This window comes from Dendropsophus ebraccatus, chromosome 4, assembly GCF_027789765.1.
Source record: "Dendropsophus ebraccatus isolate aDenEbr1 chromosome 4, aDenEbr1.pat, whole genome shotgun sequence".
In the NCBI taxonomy this organism is placed as follows: domain Eukaryota; kingdom Metazoa; phylum Chordata; class Amphibia; order Anura; family Hylidae; genus Dendropsophus; species Dendropsophus ebraccatus.
Window position 1 is genome coordinate 49489710 of NC_091457.1, and position 16271 is coordinate 49505980.

Consider the following 16271-nt stretch of genomic DNA (forward strand, 5'->3'; position numbering starts at 1 on the left):
AAAACATTTATTACATAATTTATATTATTTAACATGTTCTAAAAGCATTGGTGTTCTAAAAACTTTGGTCAATGTTCAATTGCTTAGGACCCCCCCCCCCCCCCCCCCCCCCGGCTTTTTTTTCTGTAAGTTAGGTTTTCAGTGCTGAGACCCAGATCCCTAGATATAAACAGATTTGACACTGAGCTGGTACTAAACTGCTTTACCACACACCTGTCCCAGCTATATGTCAGGATGAGTTGGGGTCTCAGCATAGATGAATTTAAACAAAAAAGTGTACTGCAGGCAGTATTAAGGCCCATTGACACTGAGCAAAAGCAGCAAAATCTCAAGCGGAACCTGTGCCACAGGTGGCACTTGAAACTATGCCTGTCCCATTTATTCAATGATTCTTTGGGCGGAGAGCGGAGGCGCATGAGAAATCCCATTGAAACAAGGTGGAATTTCAAGCAGGGTCTGCAGCTAGGGCTCCGCTTGAAATTCCACACTTTTGCTCAGTGTGAATGGGCCCATAAGCCAAGCGGCCTAGAATTGCATCCCGGCGCAGGCAGGATGGCGACATTACACATTCCTGCCCCAGCGCATCACCTGTCTAAAGACCAGAAACAGCTTGTGTTTTCTTTGGTTCACAGAGAACTGTGAATCTGTGGAACAGTCTACCACAGGATCTGGTCACAGCAACAACAGTAGAGGGCTTCAAAACCGGCCTAGACAAGTTCTTAAAGCAAAATAATATAAATGCATACGTATAGAACCTATAACCCCTCCCCCTTCCCTGTATCCATCCCCTCCTTGGTTGAACTTGATGGACATGTGTCTTTTTTAAACCGTATTAACTATGTAATTCCCCTGATGGAAATTATATATATATATATATATATATATATATATATATATATATATATATTGTATCATTATTAAAAGTGCAAAGAATTCTCAAAAAGGTCCATATTAGTTTCGTTTTTTAAATCCAATTTATAGAAAAAAAATATACATTTCCTTTTTTTGTATAAAAAAAAATTAAAAACTAATATGGACTTTTGCACTTTTAAAAAATAAAAATGATACAATAATGAGAAGAAAATAAATAACTATATTTCATTTCCATCAAGGGATTCAAACCTAAGAAAACAAACTTGCGCTGGTCTGTAGACCAGGTAATTTACTCTTAGACCATGGCTCCAGCACAGGGTAGGAGTTTCAACTACTGTATATCTGATTGCCGATCAGTCCTCTGATGGCAGATACTGACTAACAGCTGAGGGAGCAGGAGGCCGGGCAACATTGATTTTTTTACGAAGGAGAGGGAGGAGTAGGCAGTGGTGAGGTTTGCTAGAGTGAGGCACAAACTCTGAGGCACAACTCCTCATTGACTCTTCATTACAATAGGAGACACAAAATTGTGCATAATCCACTGCACAGACAAATTACCAAAAAGGCTCAAAAGGGGACTGCCAGCTACAGCACACTGTCAGCACCAGTGTTAGGGCTCAGAATGCGGACAGATTCCCATTCCCTTGTGTGTGGAGGCACTATTGGGGAAATTGACTGTTTGTGGGGACAATATTGTGGCACTAATAAGGTGAATAACATTGTGGGACACTATCGTGGGAATTTGTGGGAAAGTGCGGTGCCTAAGGTAAACTATAGATATGGCATGCGGGGGTAAGTTCTGTGGATAGCCTGGGGCCCGTAGTACAGTTAATCTATCCAAATTACTGCTGTAGGTACCACCAATGATGCTGGATGCTTCTTGCCATAAAGGAGCCAGCATACTAGGCCACAGCCCAGCCACCCCCATAGGATGGTGGTATGTGCAGCAGTGACTTTCCTATCCTATACTTACCCTGTACCATCCTATCCTATACTTGCAATAGCAATTTATTATATAAATGATCAAAGTGCAGTGCACGGTGGCGGGAGGTGCACACTACTTTGACGCACCCACCTCTGTATTTGAGTTTGACACCTCTTATCCAAAATGTTAAAAAATAAACAGCACCTCTCTCATCAATGGTTGTGCCTGGTCTGTCTGATTAAAACTTATCTCCTCTCCACAGGCGGGGGGACAAATAAGAGATCGGGGGGGGGGGGGGGGGGACTGACCTCTGCCCTCCTCCATAATTTCCAGATCATCCTTGGCTCCTTTGATATGAATAGTTCCGCAGGTCAGCACGTGACTGTCAGTTCTATTCATTCTCTATGTAGCTGCTGGAGAGAGTCAAGTACAGCACTCTGCTCTTTCCGGTGGCTCCACAGAGCTGCGGGTCACGTGCCAACTCACGGCTATGTTCAAAACAAAGGAGCAGGGGCTGATCTGAAGATGGCGGGGGGCATAGAGGTCAGACCCCTAAAAATCTCTTCATTGTCCCTTATCCTGTGGATAAGTTTTAATGGGAAACCCCCTTTAAGCATTGCTATGATTATCTTTCAGGTCCTTAGAATTGCTAATGATGCCCTAAACAGGCTTAGGTTTTGTCTTGTATGTATGTAATATCATTTAGGTTAATGTCAAACTTCTAATCACAGCTATAATAATATATACCCTCTCCAGTTCTTAAGTTAGCAAGGGTCTTTGTCGTGATCCTTGAACTGTGTAATTCCAACATCTTTACATTTTCCATATCATAATAATTGTACAACTCAGCCGCATAACTAAGGCTAGTAGCTTAATTGTGCCTCTAGGCTTCATCATGATGGGTTTATCAAATTAAAAATACCATGGAGAATGGATTATTACAGGAATAGTTAGTAGTTAAATTTAAAGCCAAACCTGAAGCTCTGATATTAAAACTTCAAGATTATGTTCATAAGATTTTTTTTTTTTTTTTTTTTTGTCCTTTATGACAACCTAAATATGTAAAGCCGGCTATAGCTAAGTTCATGGACTTTAATTAACAGTTAGAACATTGTAATATCACTTGAATTTTAGATTGGTGAGGATCCAACACTGTATTAAGCAGCCAAGACAAAAGGACATGAATTGCGTCACTGAGACTTATTAAATGCGATGCAAATTCAATAGTCGGATTCCTGCAAACAGGTGCGAGAGACGAATTAATTTTTAAACTCTACCACTCTCTCTCACTCGGGGGATTTTAATGCATCACATTGACAGCCCTAGCACGTTGACAATTTCATCCACAAGCATAAAAATTTTCCATTGCATTTTAGTGGCAGCAACGAGTTTTGTTATTCTAGATTAACCCATTCCCTGCCCTGTGGTTATCTATACATCACCAGGCAAGTATAATAAAGGATATAGTTGCAGGTAGGGTTAAGTTGCAAAAAAGGATATTGTTAAGGGTAGTGTGACAGTAGTGCTCTACGATCACCCTATACCAATCCCATAGCCTATGTCTTGACACAGAGAAATGAAGTAGCATCATATATGTAAATTTTTTTGTAAAAACTGAAAATAGGTAAAATCGGATTTTAACAACTGTGCCTAACCATGCTGCTGTGCAAGGCAATAAGGTTCCATACACTATCCATCAATATGTTGACAGTCTGCAAATGTTTCTTTTATTTTAACTTGTGCTTCATAGTTGACTTGGCATGATCTTGGGAAAAAAATAAATATATGGCTGTCAGGTAAGGGAAACAGTACAGCAAGTATCATCCTGTTCTAGAACTGAAAATGTTAATTTCAGTCACTGGGATTTCAAATCATTCATCTCACCAGCAGCATAGATTTTTTTTTTCTTCTTTTTTTTTTTTTATGAATGAAATCCATCTTGCTGGCTCTGCATACAAATACTCCTCTGTTAACATTGTGTTCTATTAGCCAGCAAGAATCTGTTTAACTTGTAATTTAATTTTCTTTGGTGAGTAACCATAGCCTATTTACTTTGTGCAGCTGATCTGCCCTTTAAGAACTTAACTTTTGCAGTAAACATGTACTGTGTGTATATATATATATATATGTGTGTGTGTGTGTGTATGCTCAAATAAAAAGTAAACCCCACCCCCAGCAAATATATATTGCCTTATGTATGCTGTAGGCGTTTATTTTAAAGCGACTCTGTATCCACAATCTGAACCCCCAAACCACTTGTACCTTGGGATAGCTGCTTTTAATCCAAGATCTGTCCTTGGGTCCGTTCAGCAGGTGATGTAGTTATTGTCTTAAAAAACAACTTTTAAACTGGCAGCCCTGTGCCCAACAGCCGGGGCTTAGATTGTGTATGCATTAGGCTGGCACACCCTCTCTGTCCCTCCTCCCTGCCCTCCTCATCATTAGGAATGCTCCAGGCAGATTGTCTCCTATTCATCACCTGTGTGAATACTGAACAAGGCCTGGATCGTTAAGGCACCTGTGCAATGTTCAGACAGGAGAAAATGTTCCAGTGTCATTCCTAATGATGAAGAGGGTGGAGAGGAGGGAAAGAGGGGTGGTGCAACGTTAGGGCACAGATACTCTAAGCCCCAGCCATTGGGCACAGGGCTGCAAGTTTAAAAGTTGTTTTTTAGGACAATAACTGCATCACCTGCCAGGGCAGATCTTGGATTAAAAGCAGCTATCCGAAGGTACAAGTGGTTTGGGGGGGGGGGGGTCAGATTGTGGGTACAGAGTCGCTGTGTTTTCACAGCTCCAGTGGTCCATTTATCACCCCATTGTGCTGCCCATGTTTCTGCATTCCATTCTGAGATAGTGGGCGAGTCCTTAGATCATTTAATTTACTTAGCACAAGGGAATGCACAGCTTCTGTCCAATCGGCATTCAACTTCACTGGGCCAGTTAGTTAAAATCAGAGGGACAACTGACATGACTTCCTGCATTTGGTCTCCTTTTTCTGTTGTTAATAAAAATTAGAATTGAGCATAGGGAGGATAGAAGACTAGAGTGATAAGTATGTTTTTAACATCCAACTACCCCCATCCCTAATTGGAAGATGAAGCAGAGAGAGACCACAGCTGCAGCGCATCCTCTCCCTGCTCTGTGTTAAAGAATCTGGCTCAATAGAAACCCATTATAAGTCCAACTCTTTATTTTAATTCAGAGAGGAGAGAGGGGACGCGTTGCAGTGCATCTTCTCTCCACTTTGTGTCCCGAATGGTATGAGTCTGAACACTCAGACACGGACTGATCAAAACTTTTGGACATGTCTTTGACATGTCAAAAGTTTTTTTTAGAACAACATGTACACCTTATTGGCGCCACCACACTGATTCTGATGGTGTGGTCGCTGCCTGTTTTCTGATACCTTTGCAAATTACTTATTTTAGTTTAGTTGAGGCAGGCCCACCCCCCAGTCGACTAATATCTCCACCCTAGGTGACACAAACCTTCTTTGTTCCCTTAGTCCCGCCTTCTGTCCGATGCGGCCAGCAGTTCTGTATAAACATCCACAGCCTGTTTATCAGAGCATACAGTCGGGTATGAGCCTTTGCAGATACCTCGCTCTGACAACGGTACTCAGGGTCCCTTTACACACACAGATTATATGACAAATTTTGCAGTCAAAGACAGGAGCAGACTACACACAGAAAACATGTCATAAAAGAAAAACTGAGATTTCTTTCATTTTCAAATCCATTCCTGGTTTTGCTGCAAAAATCTGTCAGATAATCTGTGTGTGTAAAGGGACCCTTATAGGCTGTGCAAGATTACAGGCAGAGACAGGCTAGGGCCGGACATGACACAGAAGGTGGGACTGAGAATACAGAAAAGGCTCACGTCACCTGATGGAAATATCAATGCACAGAGAGCGCTGGGCAGCAGAATGAAAAAAGGTCTGCACCATCAGAATTAGCATGGTGGCGCCAATAAGGTCATGTGAAAAGCTTAATATGTGCATTGAAGAGATAAATTTGTAACTTAATTGCGAAGTAAAATATGAAGTATATGACTTTCCCTGCTGATTAAATGTTTTTATTGGTAATGACAGTGAATGAGAATGTACAGTGGAGGAAAAAAGTATTTAGTCAGTCACCAATAGTGCAAGTTCTCCCACTTAAAAAGATAAGAGGCGTCTGTAATTTACATCATAGGTAGAACTCAACTATGAGAGACAAAATGAGAAAACAAATCCCGAAAATCACATTGTCTGATTTTGTAAGAATTTATTATCAAATTATGGTGGAAAATAAGTATTTGTTTTCTCATTTTGTCTCCCATAGTTGAGGTCTACATATGGTGTCAATTACAGGCCTCTCTCGTCTTTTTAAGTGGTGGAACTTGCACTATTGGTGACTAAATACTTTTTTTCCCCACTGTATGAGAATTAGTAAAAGCACATTTACTTTAGTAAAATAGTACAATCAGGCTTATGATCACACTAGAAAGAATAATTATATATTTATATAACTCTACATTTAAACACTAATTATAGAATATTAAAGGGTTAGTTCAGCAAACAAACAAAAAAAATCATGTTCCACCACTTCCACCCCCTTAACTGCCACCTCTCCAGCTGCCACTGGCATACGCCTGACATAACAGGACAGGGTGCTGGAGGCACACGATGAGCTGCCTAAATACTACCCCCAATTCAACCTAGGACTCGAGGGTGGTGTGGCCTTTATTTCACAACAGCAACTGCAGGCTGATGAGGGCTTCCCTGGTGAGCAGTGGACGTTCAGTACTGTGAATAAAAATTTTTTATTGGACTTCGAATTGAATGAAATTGAATACAAAAATTTAAATTGAACATGAAATTGAAATTAAATTTACAAATTAACAATCTTCAAATTGAATTAAAATAAAAAAAAACTTGGAATAAAATTGATAAATATTAAAATTAAACTTCTAATTGAATTGAAATTGAATTGAATTGACTTGGAAAACAAAGGGAAGGTGAAAGGTTACTTGAAGAGGGATTGAAACGTGTGAAATGTTTTATTAGAAAGATTTCCGATTGTATGCCACTGATGGCATGTCCACTGCTGTCCTAGGAGAAAAAAAAAATATTACAGCACAGATCCACCAAGGTCCACTGCTGTCCATGGCAGAAATTGAATGATTGACTGGCTGATTGACTTTTTTTTTTTAAATTGTCATTTTCCAATTTTCAAAATTGCTGCTCTGTAATAATCCAACTATTGTAGCTATTATAGTTTGGCTGTTTTAATCAGATATGTTTGTATTCAATTTGCAAATATTTTCAAATCCGACCCAAAATTTACAAACATCCCAAAAAGGATTTTCAGCCCCTAGTCTCTAGTCATAAGTTCTAGGATGAATGCTCGCAGTCACATTTCTCTGGCTTGGCCCCTGCCCACTAATCACACATGCTAGAATAGAAAATCCTTGGAAGAGAGCACAAATCCTAATACTCTTTTAGCGTTTCTGAGAGAGAATAGAAGGTAGGTGTGTGATCCCTAGCAATAAATGCGTATGATAACGGTGTCCCCACTTACAGTATGTATTTGTCGAACAGGAAAAATTTAATCAAAGGCTCATAAGTGGTAGACTAGACACTGGATCATGTAGTGCGGTACAAAGTATATTTATTAGATCAGCAAAAACAAAAGTGCTTAATATATACAGTGAAAAGATTACTTTAGAAGGAAAAATGGCATCTATATAGGCAGTAGATGAGTTGGTACACAGATTGGTAAGTGTGTCAACGGTATAGGTGGCTATTACACCCTGCCTCACTCTTAGGGTCCGCTGGGATTTAAGCAAACTTAGTGCCCAGCGGAAGGTGTCCCTATTACTTGATAAATGAGACAGTCCGTTTGGGAGTGATAGTGTCGTCACTTCCTGTCATTAGATAACAGTCTTGCGTCTGTATAGTACATGTCAATACAAGGCTGTGCAGTACGTGTTCAGAGAGATGCTGGTAGAGATAGCTGGGTTCATCAGGGATGTTTAGTATGTGGATTGTCAGCCATGTAGCAGATCTGATAAAGGTAAGTACAGACACTGTATCAGTACCATGGTGTGTTTTCATAGATGGATGCCTAGAGATTAAAGGAAGGATAATACCTCTCACACCTGTCAGCTTTGTGTAGTGGTTGTTGCACAGGGATCCGTTATTATTAGTATGGATGATGGTAACAGTAATTTGTTATTGATGATATCGTCAGGTCACTGTTAGTAGATGCCGGTACAAGGTTACAGGATATAGCCCGGGTTAGTACAGGTAAAGGTGCCTATAAATGACAGATATAATCTTATAGGTCATTCTAGGCTAGGTAAATGTACAATGGTAAATGTAGGAATATTGTGTATATAGTGCGCATACCTGTGATGTGGGTATGTCAAATTTCCTCCATGGTGAGGAAGAGATTTAGAGCCCAGGTACAAAAACAGCCCTCCTAGGTGTGGAAACATACATACTGTCATAATTCTTAATAGAGAATCCATGAGATAGATAGCCAGGATAGAAATGACGGGCAATGAAAGTAGCACTTACGTTCTGATGCAGAGGGGAGTGCCGATATGATAGTTGTTACAGCCGATGTGTGTGACGGGACCGCCGGACGGCGCGTCCTTAAGAACACATGGCTGTGTGGGCATAGCGGGGGCGCAATGACGCGGGGACGTGATGACGTCAGTGCATCGTACTTCGCTGAGTCTGCGCATGCACGGTGCAGGGAGTTGAAGCCTGTTGCCCATGATGATAGAATGCCCTTAGTATGCGATGTATCTGATGTGAATGTCAGGAAAGAGGGAGCATAATACCGGCATTCTATGAGGGATAGGTGGAGTGATTAATACATAGTTATGACAAGCTGGGTGTGGATATGCCGTGCGGACCCATGAGTTGTATGATGGTCACATAAGCTGCAGGATTTATATTAATAGGGAGAGGATGAATTAGGAAGCAGGGGGGGGGGGGAGGGGGGAAAGGAGGATATATGAAATAATGGGATGCACAACTAATATCGATAAAATTAGTTGTGTATGTATTGTGGCCTGGTAGTGCCTATGTTAGATAATTAGGATGAATACGGTCAGGCGAGTGTAGTATTGTGCATAGGTAACTGTATCTTGTTCGTAAGGCTGGGAAGAACAGGTAGGACACAGGGGGGTAGAGGTAGTTTGTCAAGGAAAATATGATGGTGGGGCGGATAGGTAGAGAGTGTCATATGGTTTGTTCCCCAGAAGTATGATGGAATGGGGTGTGTGACCTCAGATGAAGTGCGTGAACAGGATCTGGTCATTTAGGCCGCCTGGTTCCAGGGTTTTGAGGCGGTATATCCACTCTGTTTCTTTTCTCAAAAGCCTGTTGTCGTAGTCTCCTCTTCGAACATCTTGTTTTATTGTTTCGATGGCCTTAAAAGTGATGTTGAAGGGAGTTTTAGGATGCATTGTCCGCGTATGGGTCGACACTGGTTTAGGTCGTGAGTGTTCAATGTCGCCAATGTGTTCCAAGATTCTGCGTCTGAACTCTCTCTTGGTTTTCCCCTCATAGGATTTAGGGCATTCACAGGTGGCCAAGTAGATGACGCATTGTGTTTTGCAATTGGCGAAGGACCTGTTTTTGGGATTGGTACCTGAACAGAATGTCTTTGATGCCGATATGTAACGACATGCCTTGAAGTCCCCACATTTGTAAGTGCCGGTTACACGAGTGTCCAACCAGGTAGTGGGTCTGGAGATCGGGGGGATGTAGTGGCTGATGGTAATCAAGTCCCCAAGATTCCGTCCTCTTCTATAGGTCACTTTGGGGGCGAGTGGGGATTACCGAGGTAAGATGAGGGTCCGTTCTGAGGATCGGCTAAGCTCTTTCCAGGATGGAACTGATTTGTGGGGCCGCATTATCATAAGTCCCAATGATCCTTAGATCCCCAGTTACTTCTGTGGTATCCTTACTCTTGGGTACCAATAGGTCCTGGCGGACGCTTTGTTTCGCTGTCTGGTAGGCATGTGAGAGGGTGCGGTTAGGGTAACCTCTCTCCTTAAATCTTTTCCGGATTGATTTGGCCTCTCTCTCAAATGATTGAATCGTACTGCAGTTTCGCCTAATGCGGAGATATTGCCCCAGTCTTAAGGTTGAGGGGATGGTGACTTTCCCACTTCAACAAGCTGTTCCCCACTGTGGGCTTACGGTAGGCTTCTGTAAAGATCGCGGTGTCCTGTATTTTTATGGTAGTGTCCAGAAAACAGATCTGTTCTTTATTGATCTCGGATGTGAAGTGGAGACTGATCTCGTTCTTGTTGAGGTCCTTGAAGAATCTATTGAAATCAGTGGGTGTGCCAGACCACAGGATAAGCACATTGTCGATGTACCGCCCCCAGAATTCGATGTAGTGATGGTATTGGTCATGTTGATCACTGAAGACGACCGTATCCTCCCACCAGCCCAGGAACAGGTTAGCGTATGAGGGGGCCATAGGGCTCCCCATCGCTGTGCCCCTGAGCTGGTGGTAGACCCTGTTGTTGAATAGGAAGTAATTATGGGTAAGTATCCATTCCAGGATGCGAATGACAAAGTTATTGTGGTTGCTAAGATGGACACTTCTGGTTAAAAGAAAGTGTTCTACTGCCTGTAGACCTTTTTAGTGTGGGATGGAGCTATATAACGCTTCAACATCGATGCTGCCAAGGTGCCACTCCTTCTCCGTTGTGATGTCTGCCAGTTTCGCCAGGAGGTCCATTGTGTCCCAAATGTATGATGGAATATTCGTGACCAAAGGCTGACAATCCACATACTAAAAATCCCTGATGAACCCAGCTATCTCTACGAGCACTAAGGGGGAAACGCGTCGGATGACCTGTGGAATAATTCAAACTGCTGTTCTATATTTCAGTCTCTATCACAACCTATGTTGGTTTGAACACGTACTGCACAGCCTTGTATTGACATGTACTATACAGACGCAAGACTGTTATCTAATGACAGGAAGTGACGACACTATCACTCCCAAACAGACTGTCTCATCTATCAAGTAATAGGGTAATGTGTAAAAGGGCCCTTAGAGTTAAAGTGGAGAGTTGCTAAAAAGATCCACTGAAGGCAAATTGATCAATGACAGGTGATCACTAGGGCTCATAGTAGCAGGATAGTCTGTGTTCAGCCGATATTGGGGGGGCCTTTTTAAGAAAAAGCTTGTCCAAAGTGTACATGCCTTTAAATTGTTACCATTAGTTAGGAATTTGTCAAAACAATTTATCAATGTATTATATTTGATTAATAATAAAAAATAAAAAAAAACCTGAATGGTAAAAATTCAGAGAAATTTTGTCAGCACAAAAAAAAAGGTTATTTGCAATCACCAATGCTTCGTAATTTTCTCCCCATGTCTTTTTCTTGTAAGCTGTAATAATGCTTATAGAACAGTACAGTATTTTATCCCCAATATATTCAAAAGAAAAATATACTGCCCAGCTTATGTACTGTACATACTAAATAAAGGCCCTACTCCTCGTAACGATATCGGCCGCTAAGGCCGATAATCGTCCCAAGGAATCGTCTATGGGCTGCCCGGACAATCTAGCGATCACCCGGTCAGTTCCCTGCGGCCCCTCATGCATTTACCCGCTATTCCACGCGGCGTCAGCGAGCCGGTAATGAGGAGCTGATAGCGCTGGTTTGCTCCTCACTGTAGGCCTGTGGAATAGGGCCTTAAGAGATATGTAACTTTTTTGTTTCACATGTGGTTTGCATTAAATTTGATTGGTGCAATCTCAGGATATTTTTTAACAGTCTCTAAAATATTATCTTTGTAACCTGTTCTTAAGGGTGTAACCTAATTTTGTCATAAATAGTATAAAAAAATCTACTACCCATTGGGGGAGATTTATCAAACATGGTGTAAAGTGAAACTGGCTCAGTTGCCCCTAGCAACCAATCAGGTTCCACCTTTCACTTTCCAAAGAGTCTGTGAGAAATTAAAGGTGGAATCTGATTGGTTGCTAGGGGCAACTGAGCCAGTTTCACTTTACAGCATGTCTGATAAATCTCCCCCATTGTGTATATGTTAAAGTCCAAGAAGTTTAAGTAGAAATCGATTTCTGATGTGGTGCCAGAAGTTTGACAATTCTTAAAGAAAATTTGTCACCTTCACCCCCATGCACATTAAGCTAGTGGTAGTATTGGACTGGTGTTGATAAAAACAGTGCTGCCACATCTAATCTAATTCTGCGCCCATGCTTTTAATTTGTAAAAACAAAACGCACGTATCCTGCCGTAACAGTGTTGCCGACCTGCCTACCTAGTCCTGTCTCTTTCTATTTCATCTGACATTATCCCATAGTAACGTAGCAAGCGTAGTGAATGCTCTAAAGCCACAGCCAAAGTCCTCTGACTCACTGCGCCTCCTAGGACTGTTCTTTGTTTTTCTTTCTGCTAATAAGGTATTGTAAAATTCTAAACTTCCATGCTAATGAAAATTAATTTACCCACCTATTTTTTCCATGATGCTTATGGAGCCATGACTTAAAAAGGAAGCTTTATAACATTGATTAAAAATTCTATTTTATTTATAAAAAAAAAATAAAAACAGCCAAAAGGCAAAAAACATATTATAGTACATAACCAATACAGGTATATGGAATACACTAAAGTGCAGACTTTTGTGTATTTGCCCACTGAACGCAAAAGACAGGGGGTGATAGGCCAACTTCAACAAAAGTAAGCAATGTATCGCAGCAAAAGTGTGAATTGCCAATAGTGATGAAAAACAACAAATCTCATAATATGATTGTGTAAAAACATATCCTGAAAGCAGTGTAATAGATACAAATTTAAACCAGGATGGGAGGGTATTCCCCGCTCAAAAAGAGCAAAAAAAAAAGGAGAACGAAGGAGGAGAAAAAAAAATGAGATGAGCATGCTGGAGTCCATCCGAACCCGAACTTTCGGCATTTGATTAGCGGTGGCTGCTGAACTTGGTTAAAACCCTAAGGCTATGTGGAAAACATGGATATAGTCATTGGCTTTATCCATGTTTTCCAGACAACCTTAGAGCTTTATCTAACTTCAGCAGCCCCAGCTAATCAAATGCCAATTGTTCGGGTTCGTATGGACTCGAACCTGAACCCGGTTTGCTCATCTCTTAAAAAAAAATAAAAAAATCAGCCTCGGTCTCAATAAGGGGTATACCTACATGTTGACAAGACAACCGTCAAAGAAATACTGACACGTGATAAGAGGAACCAGAGCCCCTGGACCCAAAGCACGTTTTACGTGCAGCTTCTTCCACCCTGCATGTGCAAGCGAAACATGTTGGTTTCAGGGTCTCCGTTTCCTCTTTATTATCAGGTGTGTTACTGTCTCTTTGGTAGCTGTTTATTAGCTGATGTTCTGATAAGTTGTCTACTTAAAGTTAAACCTTTTCTTTAAATTTTTTGATTCCCACCTTCAGAATTCTAAGGAAATGGATGGTTTTAAGAACGTTGGATAAAATTTTCTTTTGTGAGTGTGCAGATTTAATCATGAATATTGAATTTTAGTTTGTAGCCTTCTGGTTTTACTTAGCTGTGAAATCAATAAAATAGGCTGTTTTTAGTTTATAAGAGATTCTAAGCCTTTGATATTTTTTCTTTTTCCAGGTGTTTGTCTTTATAATCGCAAAGATCTTCTTCAGCGTCCAGCACATGTAGCAACCAAGACTTTTCAAGCTCTTCGTATATTTGTTAATGATGAACTAAATGAACTGTACGCAGGACTACAGGCAGCTCAGAAGTTTTTAAGACCAGGAGGAAGACTTGTTGCCATTTCATTTCATTCTTTAGAAGACCGGATAGTTAAGAGATTTCTGTGTGGGATACCCATGGATGAAAAACCAAATCTAGGTGCTAGGCATAGGATTTGGCGAGGACATAGGGATTTTGTGGAACTAGGAGATGATGAGCAGTTCACAAATCCTCAGCCTAACCTGGTATGGAAAATTCTACAACGAAAGGTTCTGACACCTGAGCAACAGGATGTTCTTGAAAATCCACGAGGAAGATCTGCAAAACTTAGAGCTGCCATAAAACTATAATATCAATTGTATTTATTATGTTTTTTTTCATAACCTGTATTAAAATGATTTTTAAACTCTATTTTACTCCACTTTACTGTTTTGGGATCAGACACTATGCAGTGAAGTTTAGACATCGCTGCATAGTGTTGTGCTAACCAGGATTGGCAATCCTTGTTAAAAACTAACAGCACCACAGCAGTAGGCTCATCCATCCTGCCCCAACCCCCCCCCAAGGGGCGCTGTGCTCCTCCTTCTTGCCCCAACACCCTGCCCAAGCAGCACGGCGCTCCTCCGTCCTGCCACAACACCCTCCCCAAGCAGCACGGCACTGTGCTCCAACGTCCTTTCCCCACATCCCCCCAAGCATCGGTGCTGTGCTATCCTCCATCCTAAACCAACACCACCAACCCCCCAGGTAGCGGCGCAGTGTTCCTCCATCCTGCCCCACCCCCCCCCCCCCCAAGAAGCGGAGTGGTGGGCCTACATCCAAGACCAGGGCTCAGCAACGGTGATCATCTGTGCCCCACCCCATACCTTAGCCCCCCTCTAAGAGCAGCCACCATCCATAGCAACAGTGATCCTCCCAGCCCACTCCCCCACCCAGCAGCAGCGATCCTCCAACCCCCCCGCCTTCCACGCAGACCTCAGCAGTGATGATCACTCAGCTATTATCTCCCCTGGACAGCCAGAGCAGGAAGCAGGAGAGGTGAGTCCCCTCTAGAACTACAATCCCCACCATGACCCGCTGGCAGTTCCTGGAGGGAGTTGTAGTTTTGCCTGAGTTTTGCAGAACTACAACCCTTATCATGTTCTATTGGCAGTTCATAATGGGAGTTGTAATTCTGCAACAGATTAGAGGATGACAGTATACGTGGAGGAGACAGTGGCATGGTACACAAGGGTGAGATGGTTGCGTGGTGCAATAGGAGCCATGTATGTACATGTAGGGTACATGTAATGTATGTACAATGTATGTTCAATAGACCAGTCTATTCTTGCCATAGAAGAAATAGACCACACACAAAAAAAATTAAAAAACCCACACATGCTAAATAGTTATTGAATGCTTGTTTGGCTGCAGATTTTCCCTCTGATCCCCCTTTAAGCTTCATAGGCTCTGCTTGCAACAGCAATATCCGTGGTCAGCTATTAGTTTATTTAGACCAGTGCTTCTCAATACCAGTCCTCATGGCCCACCAACAGATCATCTTTTGAGGTGTGCTTTGTATATCCCATACAAAGAAAACCTGGGTTAATACCTGCTTATATTTATACCTGATTAAAATGATACCTTTGAAATACTAAGAAAATTCTCAAATTCTGCGCTAGGGCTGCATCCAAGGTTCGGCAAGTCCGCTCATTGCTAAACATAAATAGTGTCACTGATATTTTGTAAGGAAAATTTAATATAAATGTAATATAAAATAATGTAGTAATAGTTATAGTAGACGTTATCACCACGGCATAAATATGCACAAATATTTTCCTTACTGCCTTCTCTGAGCCTTTGATTTGATGAATACTCGGATATTATACCTAAAAATTATGTAGCCATTGAGATTGTTGAAATAGTTGAAAAATTATGTCATTTGTCGTGTATAGACTAAGTAAGCTCAGTGAAAGACAATAATATATGAAGTCTTAATCATAAGTGACTGCTTAAGAAAAAAAACTAAATGTCAAAATATTTCAATATTGGAGTCTTGCCAACATAAAAGCAAACACATTTATATTATATAGAAAATTTGCATTCCATTTTTCAAGGAAAATGTATTTCCTTTTGTACAATGGGAGGCTGTATTTTGATGAATGTCACATTTGATAGCTCAGGAAACATATTGTTGTAAAAAGAAGGGAAAAAAATAAGACTTTTTCTACCAAGTTGCTGGCTACACAAACTACTTTCCTGTAAACAAAGTATTCTTCTCAGCCGCAACGCGACTCTATTTCTAAACAAACTCATGGCAAAAAATTATTCTATTTATGTTGCTACTGTTCAAAGTGGCAATATTCACAGAATGGTTTTGACAGTCGTAAAATTTTTTCCACTTGCAATCTCTACCCTAAACATGTCTGTCTTAGGTTTTTATTCTGTGCCAGCTGCTTGCAACCTTAGTTGGTTGTTTTACCTAAACAACTATACAAATGATATGTTTGCAAAGTGATGGAAACCAAAAATGTTTAATTCATTTCAGTAAACTATAACAGCTGTCTGGTTGCAACTGGCCATATTATTGTAGGCCATAAAACACCCATCCTAAAGGGGTTATCAAGGGAAAATATTTTTTTCTTTCAAATCAACTGATGTCATAAAGTTATATAGATTTGTAATTTACTTCTGTTAAAAAATCTCAACTGGAAGTCTCCACTTAGATTTAACCCCAGTGGTCAGAATAAAAACTGCAACA

General features: G+C 41.1%; 1 protein-coding gene across 1 annotated transcript in view; it reads left to right on the forward strand.

Annotated features, from left to right (window-relative positions):
* METTL15 (methyltransferase 15, mitochondrial 12S rRNA N4-cytidine) overlaps positions 1 to 13923 on the forward strand; it is a 189088-nt gene extending 175165 nt beyond the window's left edge. The window contains exon 6 of the mRNA XM_069965775.1: positions 13448 to 13923. Within this exon, the coding sequence (XP_069821876.1) occupies positions 13448 to 13881 (434 nt within the window). The 3' untranslated portion in view covers positions 13882 to 13923. The remainder of the gene's footprint in view (positions 1 to 13447) is intronic.
* The last annotated feature ends 2348 nt before the right edge of the window (positions 13924 to 16271 follow it).